Below are 13,251 nucleotides of genomic sequence, written 5' to 3' on the forward strand. Positions count from 1 at the left end.
AAAGAAAGAAAGAAAGAAAGAAAGAGAAAGAAAGAAAAAAAGAAAAGAAAGAAGAAAGAAAGAAAGGGAAGAAAGGAAGAAAGGAAGAAAGAGAAAGAAAGAAAGAAAGAGAGAGAGAGAGAGAGAGAGAGAAAGAAAGAAAGGAAGGAATACTTCTCAGTTCATTTTATGAAACTAGCAGGGTCTTCATACACAAGCCTGACAAGAATAGTTAAGATAAAGGAAAGTTACATACCAGTCTCACCTAAGACGATTTTTAAAAGAATCCCAAATAAGATAACAGCAAATCAAATCCAGCAAGAGCTGGATTAAACAAAACAAAAACCACCGTCATGACCAGATGCTTAACAACTGAGCCACCCAGGCACCCCTGAAAACAAGCAAGTAATTTCATATAAAGTTCAAAAAATGTAAAACTAAAGATACAGCCTGGTAGAACTATACGGCAAAAACAAGGGATTAACAGAGACTAAATTAAAATAGTGGTTACTTCTAAGGGGGTTGAAGAAGAGATGGCATCGGGGAAAGGCCCACAAGGGACTTCAAACTTCATACCTTGCATGCTTAATAGATATATTACAAGTATAAAAGTATTATATGTTGAATAAACATCAAAACTGTCAATACTTGCAAGACTGCTATAAAGTTAGCCTCTAAAATGGCTCCTGTTGATCCCCACACCCTTGTGCAATCCCCCAATTTGAGAATGGATAAACAAGCCATGGTATATTAATATAATAGGTGTGGGCTAGATCACTGACTCACTGTTGATGAAAAGAATGTGACTCCTAAGATTAATTACTAAAAGACTCTGCCTTCCATCTTGCTTGCTCTGAGAGACCTTAGCTGCCATGTTGTGAACTGCCCTATGAAAAGGTCCCTATGGCAAGGAACTGATGCTGCTGGCAACAGGTAGCTAAGACGTGAAGCCAGCCTAAACCCACGTGAGGGAGCCTGGGAGCCAACTCTCCCCAAGTGCAGCCTTAAGATGAATGTAGTCCCAACATACACAACTGCAGCCTTGTGAAGAGAAAACCCGAGCTGAGGACCCAGATCAGCTACATCTGGATTCTTGACCCAGAGAAACTGGGAGATAATGTTTGTTCTAAACTGCTAAATTTGGGGGTAATTTGGTACACCACAGCAGATAACTACTACCACTGCTGACAGTACCTCACTGACTGAAACATTAAGGGGCATGATCTGACAATATACAACTTGGGAAACAAAACTGTTTACAGTCTTTAACTGAGAATATGTACTCTGAAGAACAGTCATTTCCCTGAAGGATTTTTTTGGTTGCTTGTTTCCTCTAATATTTCTACTTGGAAACAAATTCTTAGGCCACTTAGTGTCATGGAGTCATTATCTAGAGAATTTCTTGAGCAAATGCAATCAGAAACCATTTAGGAAACTCCCCCAAAGATTAAGAATACATCGTCAGGTAGAATACAGTCTTTTAAAAAAGGGGGCGGATCAAAAGGAATGAGATCTTGCCATTTGCAACGACGTGGATGGAACTGAAGGGTGTTATGCTGAGTGAAATAAGTCAATCAGAGAAAGACATGTATCATATGACCTCACTGATATGAGGAATTCTTAATCTCAGGAAACAAACTGAGTGTTGTTGGAGTGGTGGGGCGTGGGAGGGATGGAGTGGCTGGGTGATAGACATTGGGGAGGGTATGTGCTATGGTGAGCGCTGTGAATTGTGCAAGACTGTTGAATCACAGATCTGTACTTCTGAAACAAATAATGCAACATATGTTAAGAAATAAGAAAAAGGGGTGCCTGGGTGGCTCAGTTGGTTAAGTGACTGCCTTCGGCTCAGGTCATGATCCTGGAGTCCCAGGATCGAGTCCCACATCGGGCTCCCTGCTCGGCGGGGAGTCTGCTTCTCCCTCTGACCCTCTTCCCTCTTGTGCTTTCTATCTCTCTCATTCTCTCTCTCTCTGAAATAAATAAATAAAATTTAAAAAAAAAAAAAAGAAGAAAAAGAAGAAGATAGCAGGAGGGGAAGAATGAAGGGGAGTAAGTCAGGGGGAGACGAACCATGAGAAACAATGGACTCTGAGAAACAAACTGAGGGTTCTAGAGGGGAGGGGGGTGAGGGGATGGGTTAGCCTGGTGATGGGTATTAAAGAGGGCACGTTCTGCGTGGAGCACTGGGTGTTATACGCAAACAATGAATCAGGGAACACTACATCAAGAACTAATGATGTAATGTATGGTGATTAACATAACAATAAAATTAAAAAAAATAAAAAGGGGGCGGGAAAGCAGGAGATAGGACACAACTATATCTCATCAAGAAGAACTTTACAGAAGTCCCCCAAATTATTCTCAATCTTTTTTAGAAAAGCAATTATATATATTAGAGATGTTTTCAAAACAATAAAGAATCAAAAAGATATAAATTTAATGAGATGTTAGGTCAATTCTTTCATATTAATCTTCTCCTATCATTGCACTGAGGTTTACTTTCCTTGTTCTCTTAGCTAATTTGAATTAAAACAACAGCAGATCTCTGCTATTCAGCACTAATCACACGTCTCACATTCCTAATACCATGAAGTAGATATTACTTTATCCACCATTTCACAAGTGTTAAAGTCATAAAGAAGTTAAATGACTTCAAGGTCTCATGGTACTCTTCTCAAATTAGACACTAGAAGGTTGTAAACCCTAAGTTCAAAATTCATAGTAAAGACTCCAAGTACAATTTTTCAGCAACTAACCAATGGGGAGTAAGGAAAAACTTCCTAAGAATTCTCTTAGGTGCGCTAAAAGGCATGGCATAGAAGAGTCTGAAAGTTTCTTGATCCATCTTTATTCTTCCTTAGTTCCATAACTTACCTTACCCAAATATGCATAAATCTATTTTCACTACAGAAATGCTGGAGAGCAAAAAGTAAGAACTTATTAAACACCTAATAATCTGGAATTCTTTGAATAAGAGCACCCATACAATGGAAAACAATGCAGTAAAGGCTTTTTTTAAAATATATACTAGATCCTCAAAGCAGCAGTATTTGAAAGAGCCAAAAACTGAACCTAACTGATCATCAATTTTATTTTTTTAATTTAATTTAATTTTATTATGTTATGTTAGTCACCATATAGGACATCATTAGTTTTTTTTAAATTTATGAAATTTCTGCTTAATATTTTTTTTATTATGTTATGTTAATCACCATACATTATATCATTAGTTTTTGATGTAGTGTTCCATGATTCATTGTTTGTGTACAACACCCAGTGCTCCATTCAATATGTTCCCTCTTTAATACCCATCACCAGGCTAACTCATCCCCCCACCCCCTTCCCCTCTAGAACCCTCAGTTTGTTTTTCAGAGTCCATAGTCTCTCATGGTACATCATTAGTTTTGATGTAGTATTCCATGATCATCAATTTTAGAATGGATAAACAAGCCATGGTATGTTAATACAATGGAATATTCAAAGCAATGACGATCAATGAAGTACCGTTACCTGCAACAATACAGATGAATCTCAAATACAATGCTGAGCACTACAGCCAAACAGAAAACAATGTATACTATATGAATTCAATTTATATCTACACAAAAAATGATAAGTCTTGAATAATTCCTGCTTATGGTTTGAGCTCTCTCCATTTCTACAACCCCTGTACACATGCAAAATCAACACAAAAAGTTAGAAAAACAAGTAAAATGAAAATTCACTTCAAGTGGACAGTGAAAGAGTTAAAACTAAAAATTTCAAGAATGATTAGAGAAAACATTAGAATAAACATTTATAATAAAGTACAATAAACAGAATGTAAAAATTTAAACATAAAAATAAATTTGAAACATAAAAATAGAACTCAGATAAAAGGTTAAACACAATATATAATAAAATCTTAAATAGGTTCCAACATAGGATTAAAACAGAACGGAGAAGAAAAGTCAGACAAGAGTAGCTTTTTAAAGGAAAATATCAAAGAAGTTTAAAGATATAAATGAAGAAACAAAGACATTCAAAAAGGACAAAAGGACTGAAATGTTTCTGGGATGCATACAACATCCTCAAATGAGGGGATCTCCTAGGGAGAGGGTCCCTATGACTATAGAACAAAAGGGCAGAATTAAACAACCTCACTCTCTCATCCTTTGACAAGCTCCAGGAACTTGTATTTCCTATGCAGTCGGTTTCAGGTAACAGGACTGTTAATAACCAATTAAGAGCTAGTGGAGAACCAGTAGGTAGAAGCAGTAGTTCTCCTGACTTCTACAAATTGTCCAAAAAAAAAAAAACTACCCAAAGTTCCATTAATGTAACAAGGATTTCAAAAGTGTAGTTTCCAGACCCAAGGATTCACAGGGATCATTTCAGGGTACCCAAAACATGAAAATTATATTCACATTAATACCAAAATGTTGTTAGCCTTTCCACTAGCAGTTATTAAGTTTTTCACCACCAACCACTCACCAATGGGGAGCACTTTCATTCAGAAAAGTCCCTTTTGAAGCAGTAGTAATTCCATTAGATGTCTACTTTTGAGTACACATCTTTTTAATATTCTGTGAGAAAGGAAGTACTCATAAATTTTACTTGTGAGAAGCACTGTGCTATTTTACTTACGAGCTATACTTAGTCACTTTCTTTCAAAGAACACCATTTTTTACTTGAAAGAACTGAGAGACAAGCAGTAATTATCTAGGCTTGAGGATTAGATGGACTCTTTCCAAAATGAATAAAGTGACCCTGTCATTTCAAAGAAAAAAGGTAATAGTATTTGCTGCCAATGATAAAACCTAAACTTTCAAAAGAAAATTAGGATTTTTGGAAAACTTGAATTCACCACCTTGAGCCTTACATCTTCCCAATACCTAAACACATTTCTGATAGAGCAGTGGTGACACTAAAGGGATAGGGAATTCATTAACAGAAATCAGAATCTCTCCGGATATAATCTAGCATTCCGTATTATTTAAAAGGTCCCAGATGATTTTGGGAGCTGCCCTGGGGGTTCAGTGCTGCTAAGCATTCTCACAGGAAACATCCCCAGAACCATTAAAAGGCAGCTCACTTCATGCCACAAAGATCCAGCTTAGGAAATAAAATCCACTTCAAAATGCCACTCACTAACAAGGTGATCTTTAATATCTCTTAAATATAAATTTCCTCCATCTGTAAAATGTAGAAAACACTTCCCAAAAAATGACATTCATGAAAATTAAGTAAAATGTTGAATGTGAAAGTCTCGTACAGTTCTTGGCAAGGTTAGACAATGAAAATGTGTTATGTTAGGAGAGATTAGATGAACTATAGAATCTCAGAGGGGATGTATAAAAATAGTGCTTAGAATTACATGGAGTCTGTGCTGTCCTCAGGATCCAGGAGGAGACAGCTAACAGGCAGTTAGATAATATCTAGCATTTCTGGAGAAACAACTGGGCTTGAGGATAGTAACTATTTCAGAAGCCATGCAATCCTTTTAGGCTCCTTGCTGTAGGTCAACACCTAAGTTAAAGTCAAAGGATTAGCCACAGCTAAAGTGGATATGACTACCTTTCTGACAACAACCATTAACATTATTGAATAAATCTTGCTTTGAATCCATAGTCATCAAGAAATCTATCATTTGGCTTCTCATGCAAGTTCCTTCCTTAAATCAGTATCTCAACTATCCTATCCCAAGGTAGTTAAATTTCTTTTTTTTTAAGACTTTATTTATTTGAGAGCGAGCGAGCATGAGCAGGGGAGAGGCAGATGGAGAGGGCGAAGCAAACTCCCCATTGAGCTGGGAGCCCAACATGGGACTCTATCCCAGGACCCTGGAATTATGACCTGAACCAAAGGCAGACACTTAACCAACTGAGACACCCAGGGGCCCAGTAGTTATATTTCTAACTACAACTCAAATTCTGCAGAAAATCAAGCCCTAAATTCCTAAGTCATCTACTGTTTGTAATGATTAACTTATCTCCCATGCATTTAAAATACTAGGGACATACTATCCTTAGGAGAACTGACAAAAATACTAAAATCATTTTGGTAGACTTAATTCTCTCCATGAAACAACTGAAAGGGCTGCATGAATTAACATTCCTGTTTAGAAGTCTTTGTAACCTTGGTTACAATGGATTAATCCAGTAGCCTCTAGGTTCAGTGATAAGATATGGCTCATGGACCTGGACTACACCAAGATAAAAGCTGCTTTATCTTGTCACATGTTCTAAAGCACAAATACACTTTAGTGTCACATAGGAGAGGCTCTCCTCCCCCAAAAGTTTTTTTTTTTTTTTAAAGATTTTATTTATTTATTTGAGAGAGAGAGAATGAGAGATAGAGAGTACGAGAGGGAAGAGGGTCAGAGGGAGACGCAGACTCCCCGCTGAGCGGGGAGCCTGATGCGGGACTCGATCCCAGGACTCCAGGATCATGACCTAAACCGAAGGCAGTTGCTTAACCAACTGAGCCACCCAGGCGCCCCCAAAACAGTTTTTGAAGTGACTTATATCCCCCCAAAATTTGTATTGAAAGGCAACATTCTACTTAATATAGCACCATTTCAAAGGTTTTAACTTAAGAGGTCAAATTTATAGTTTAAAATAATGAATTCTACATTAAATACCACAAAGTATTTCTAAAATACACACCAAAGGGAGAGAATTTCATGGGTCTGTAGATTTCAGATCAGGAGAAAAGGCAAAGGTAGAGCCAAAGCAGCTAAATTAAAATTCAATGAAACCCTTGAAAAAACTATCCCATCAAGAGAAACTTCTATAAGCTGGTTTTTCAGTTTCCAATTTAGTGTCCTACTGAAATCTTACTCAACATCTTAATTGCTGAAAAAAAATGACATCCCTTTCTTAACTCAGCACTTACACATTTATTTTAAGATTTATTTATTTGAGAGAGAGAAAGTGAGCGAGGGAGTGCGCACAAGCGGGGGGGGGGGGAAGGAAGACGGAGAGGGAGAAGTAGGCTCCCTGCTAAAGCAGGTAACCCGATGTGATGCGGGGCTGGATCCCAAGACCCAAAGATTACGACCTGAGCCAAAGGCAGCCGCTTAACTGACTGAGCCATCCAGGCACCCAGCACTTACACACTTTTTTAAAGACTTACTTATTTTTATTTTAGAGAGTGAAAGAGAGAGAATGCATGGACACGCATCTGTGAGCAGGAAAGGTGGGGGCAAAGGGAGAGGGAGAGAGAGAATCCAAGCAGATTCCCTGCTGAGTGTGCAGCCTGACACAACTGAATCCCAGGACCCTGAAATCATGAGCTGAGCTGAAATCAAGAGTCTGATGCTTAACCAACTGAGCCACCCAGGTGCCCCTGCAAGTACACATTTTTATAAAAACACAAGTCTTATGCAAATTTAAAGAGAAAATCTGGGAAACACTTAGGTGTTTATTATAAAGCTTTTATAATTGAACATTCGAGAAGGAAGAGAGAGGGAAGGCCCAATCAACCAGAATCCCTTAAACTGGCTCTGTATAGTACAATAAAGTTGATGTTACAAACTCCCCTGAGTACCCTTTACTAGTGTCAATACTTAGGAAAAATGTCCAGAAAACTAAGATTTTTAAAATCAAGACTGCAAGTAGGAAAATGGTAATGTTAACAAAGGAAGACACTTGAGATTTAAAGTAACTTGACTGAAACTCCAAAAAGACATAGTACAAGTGAACCTAAATGAAGTAAAGTAGGTTAAAAGTTTCAAGATTATGAGAATGAATGCTGTATTTCTTACTCCTGGTGTTGAAACAGTCATCACAAATGTGATATCAAAATTAAATGTTTATACACAGCTTAATTCTACATCTTGGTTAGCAGCGCAGATAGGAAATGAAACTGAAATACTTACTGTAGTAACCATATAACACAGTGTCCTCGATCTGTCTGCTGACATTAGCATTGGCCCAGTCCTAGGATAAAAAGGAAACAATAGAAATATTAATGAAACACCCATCTGTTTATAGCAATTATAATTAAGTTTTAATATGACTGAATGTCACTTATAAATGTATCATCAACCCAACCAAGTATGATCTGTGCCTTCAATAATTGAGAAAACAGGTAAAGTAAGTAAGCACACAAATTTCAAAAGGTAAATGCTGAGATAAGATGACAATATAGTTCTAGGGAAAGACATAAGCAGGAGGCACCTAACTCAGCCTGAAGATCAGGGATGGCTTCCCAAAATGACTCTAAACTGAAAAATGAAGGAAGAAAGGTCATTCTCAGAGAAAAGGAGAAAAAAAAAAAACAGCAGGAAGGACAGAAGAGAGAAGAAACACACAGAGAAGTTTGAAAAAAAAAACTGCAAGAAGCTAAATATAGATTCATTAGAGCTTTTGGGAGGGTAAGAAAAAGCCAGTGGAGCAAGGGAGGGAAGGACATAAGTTTAAGGGACTCATGAGTCATGCTAAGTATTTTGGACTTTGTCCTAAGGGCAACAGAAAATAGTGATGAATTTCTATACAGAGAGTTGAAATATGATTTGCATTTTAGAAAATATTTGAGCATATTTTTTAAAAATACCTAAAAGAACAGTCAATCTAAACTTCTTTGCATTCAGCCCACACAAGTATTCTTTAAATTAGTAATTTTAGAAAATATAATTCAAATTAATCTTTTCAAATAGAAAAAATCTATACACTAATGAATCAGAACTCAATCATTATAATGGCAAGTCTTTTTATCAAATGTCCTAAACTTTATGCATATGAAAAATTAAACCTGGAGAGTCTAAGTGACTACTGCTATTAAGTATTAGTATCCAGATCATTTCTTTCCAATAAACACTTTTAAGAGCTCAAGTCAGTATCAACATCCCACTACACTGGCATTTAAGGAAGGATACCAACATTTAAATCTCCTCAAATAATTGGGTTTTTCTTTTTTTTTTCACCTACAAACACCTCTAGCAAGGAACATCTATGAATTTCTTACCGACAAATTTCTAAAAGAACAAAAATGTGGAAAATCCAAATTTAGCACTACAAAAGCAAAATCTTGACACACAAAGTACAATAAAAATAGTATTTTTCCAACAGCAATAAAGACTATAAAAAACTTAATAGGCTAAATAAAAATGTTATGTTAACTATATAAAGAAAACTTAATTATAGAATATTAAAAAATCTAAATAAATGGAAAGTCACATGTTCCCACATGAAAAGATTATAAATACCAAATCCCTCCAAATTACTTTATAAAAACTATATATACTGTCAATCCAAATCCCAATATACTAAGAGGTAGAGTATTTTGACATGCTGATTACAAAAATCATCTGAAAAACATATAGGCAAGAGCTAGGAAATTTTTTCAAGATGACCAACAATGAGAAATTTACCCAATTACTAGATTTGCTTAATAAAACATGAAAATCTATTATAGTAACCTTTCATTTACCTAAGTGGCAAAATTTAAAACATTAGTGGCAAATGTAGAGGAAAAGTCATCACCTACATAGTAATAGTAAGGAAAATCGTCTATGATCTAGACATTCTTTGTTGGAATCTATTCCTAAAAATATTCACACAAATCAGGACAGATATCAATATACAGATAAGTTTTAAAGACAAAGTAGTACTGTCTAATGAATGACCTCAAGAGCTCTTACTGGGTTGCATGACAGCAAGCTACCAAAATGGGGCCTCCCCTTCCCATACAATAGGAGGAGTTACACCCCATCTCTATTACTCACAGGACTAAAGGGGCCCAAAGTCTCTAGGTGTTCAGCAACTGGAATGTCCAAGCACCTCATGAACACCTCGTATCTAAGTTCACACTACCTGGCACCCAAGTCCATCGTGTTTACCTATCTGCAAGGCCATTCTCTTTGCCTTACAAGAAGGGAGAACAAAAGAAGGTAGAGGTACCTCTGGTGAAGCACCTGCACTTTGGGAACGCTCACTTTATTGCAAGAATGTCAAGGATTTAAGAACCTATGCACTTGCTGATCCTTACCCCCATAAATTCCAGCCTACACCAAATAATGTTTATTGTTCCCTTTGCTCCTTACTCAACAATATTCGGTGCAGTGTTGTTTAAAAAAATTTAAAAAATCAATAACTAGAAACAATCTATATGCCTAAGGAGAAACTATATAGACATTAAAAACAATGAAATCTGTATAAACAGGTATATATAGATATCCATGAAGTACTTTTGAGTGGGGGGGGGGAGCCACAGAACAAATTACAACTAGTAGTTTTAACACATGCAATCTTTGTCTAAAAAATAAAACACCCATACATATACAAAAAAAAAAAATGGAACTCTTTTACCACATGGGCATGGCAAAGCACTGGGGATATTTCTGTGCAATAACTGGACATTTTTTCATCAATGATTCAAGTATCCAAATGGATATGTACATAATCAAAACTTGAGTTCCTAACAGTTTCTTTAGTTACTGTTTATGAACAAAATGGAATTTTAAAAAGATTTTTGAATCTTGAAGATTTTTTGAAACGGAGGAAAATTCACCTATCCCTGCACAAGCTCCCTTCCAATTTCCAAAATAATCCCATAAGGTATTAATGTACCCATTGAGAATTACTTACAAGTTAAACTTTAAAATTAAACAAGACCCCAAACTCAGAAAAAAGTTAAAAGAAGAAAGAATGTAGGTAATTTAAAGCCAAAGATTCATTGACACTTAGAATCTTTTACCCTGCAAGGTTCTTTTAACCAAATCTTATGGCAATAAGAAAATATTAACATCACCATTTTAAGCCTATAAATAAGCATAAAATATACAACATCATTCAAATACTATTAGTGCATTTGGCTCTTATACCCTGTCTTGCCTCCAAGGTACATACTGTCAAAAGAGCTTAGTTTAGGAAACCTTCCTCCATTTACATTTTGAAAACCACTCTACCCTTGATACATTTTATAGACCATGGCCTCCCAAAGCAGAGACCAAAAGAAACTAGTTATTTAAGACCCAAAAGGTTGGAAGAAAAAGAATACTAGAGAATATTAAAGAGCATTTCAGATGAAAGAAAAAGAATATAAATTCCACAGAGCAGAGATGGAGTGGGTCATATACATAAAATTTCCTTTCCTATTCTTCAAAATGACATTTAGAAATGCTCAGCCCAACCCCAAAGTATACAACTCTCCTCCATTTTACCTGAAATTCTCACCTTAGACCAGTGGCTTTCACTCAGGGGTGACTTTGTCCCCCATGGGAATTTGGCAATGGAGCCCCAGGAGGTCAGGAGAGTGTTGGTGTACTAGCAGCATCTTGTGGGTAGAAGCAAAGATCTGCTGTCTATGATGCACAGGACCTCACCCACAACAAAGATTAATCGGAACAAAATGTCAATGTCTAAGAAACACTGACTTTGAGGTCCCTAAAATAATTTGGAACCAAAAGACAGGAACTCACTCAACTTACTACCAAATCTAAAACCGACCTCCATCTGTATTCAAATGTTAGTCCTTCCTTCTGCCAAGTACCTGTACTCCTATTTATGGCCAATCCTTTCACATTAAGAATCCCAACCCTTTTGCTTTCTCAAAGACACTGTACCTGCAATAGTATCTTCTCTTCCCTCTAAAAATCCTCCTACCCCACTGAATCCTAAAGTATACAAACCCTAGTAACTTCCAATAAGCACAGAGATATACACACAACCACCTCAAATAAAAACACCTCCCTTGACCCCACTTCTTACTCCCTTAGAAAACAAAAGCTCTTGAAAAGTTTTCAGCATTCCCTATCACTGCTTCCTCACCTCCCTGTCCAGTTAACCCGCTCCAATCTGAGCACCCAAATGCTCCACTGAAACTATCTTCTTGCTCTTTGGTCACCACTGACCAAAGCCAGCAGCCACTTCTCTACCCCTCTCACTACACCTCTTAACAACACTTCCAACTCCCTACTTGACACCTCCACTTGAATATTTAGGATAGGCACCCTGAAGGTAATTTGTCCAAAATACAGCTCTTTTAACATGACTTAAAAGTCATAAACAATTTGGCTCCCGTCTTCCTCTTGATCTCAGCTAGTACCAAAGTGCAACCCCCAACACCACACTTCAGCCAAATAGGCCAAACTCATCTCTATCTAAAAGCTTCTGTATTTGCTGTTCCCTCTCCCTAAAGGCTTTCACCTCTGGATCTTCACCTGACTGGCTCTTCCTCATCCAGGTCTCAGCTCAAGTAACCTGTTTCAGCAATTGGGCCTTCCCATGCCCCTATGTGAATTACCCACAACTTAGACTTTCATAGCAATCTGTTATATTTCCTCATAGAATGTAATGCTGTGAAGTCAGCTTGTTTTGTTTACTGTTGGCCTGATCTTAGCGAATGTAAGCTCCATGAAAACAGCAGCCTCATTTATTAATCTCCAGCACCCATGTGTGTCAGGTACATACTACATGCTTAATAAATATTAAGCAAATAAATGTATTTAAGGTACAGTGAAGAATACAAAGTTCTAAAACAAAATCTGAGAGTACAAATGAGGCAGTACTGGAGAGTTAAACCCAGACATCTAAGAGAGATTAATCACTGGAGGAGGGGAGTAAGATATGAACATTTTAGCAGCCAAAACACAAAATGTTCCAATGCCATATCTTAATTACTAATTTTTAAAAAAAAAATTTTATACATTGGTATAAAATAAAAAGTGTTTATGTTAGTGTCAACTTTATAGTACTCACTAGGAAAATATATATATATATATATATACACACAGATATATATATAAATATATATAATCTAGTGAACAAAGAGTTCTGAAGCCAGAATGCAGAGTTTCAAATCTCGGCTATAGCACCTACAAGTTGTATGACCTTAAATAGGTTACTTCACCTCTCCAGACTTTGGTTTCCTGCCCATAAAATCATGGATAATACTATACCTCACAGGGTTGTTTGGGAGGTTAAACAGTGTTAATATATATTAATCATGAGAACAGGATCTGACACAGTAAATATTCAACAGATGTTAATTACTATCTTCATACAGCACTTGGCACATGCTAAGTGCTCAATTAATACTTGCTAAATAAGTGAGTGACCAGGGTGCCTGGGTGGCTCAGTTGGTTAACCATCTGACTTAGGCTCAGGTCATGATCTCAGGATCCTGGGACTGAGCCCTGCATCTCAGGCTGCGTGCTCAGTGGGGAGTCAGCTTGTCCTTCCCCTCTCCCTCTGCCCCTCCAACCATTCATGCTCCCAGGAAGGGGAGGTATGCATTCGCTCTCTCCCAAATAAATAAAATCTTTTAAAAATAAATAAATATGTG

The 13,251-nt window shown here is 36.9% G+C and overlaps 1 protein-coding gene across 1 annotated transcript in view; it reads right to left on the reverse strand.

Annotated features, from left to right (window-relative positions):
- LMBRD1 (LMBR1 domain containing 1) overlaps positions 1-13,251 on the reverse strand; it is a 126,531-nt gene that overhangs the window by 105,449 nt on the left and 7,831 nt on the right. Inside the window, exon 3 of the mRNA XM_025890619.2 lies at positions 7,844-7,904. Within this exon, the coding sequence (XP_025746404.1) occupies positions 7,844-7,904 (61 nt within the window). The remainder of the gene's footprint in view (positions 1-7,843; positions 7,905-13,251) is intronic.

The sequence above is a fragment of the Callorhinus ursinus genome, unplaced genomic scaffold (assembly GCF_003265705.2).
Source record: "Callorhinus ursinus isolate GAN/ISIS: 27379988/994484 unplaced genomic scaffold, GSC_fseal_2.0 scaffold22, whole genome shotgun sequence".
Lineage (NCBI taxonomy): Eukaryota > Metazoa > Chordata > Mammalia > Carnivora > Otariidae > Callorhinus > Callorhinus ursinus.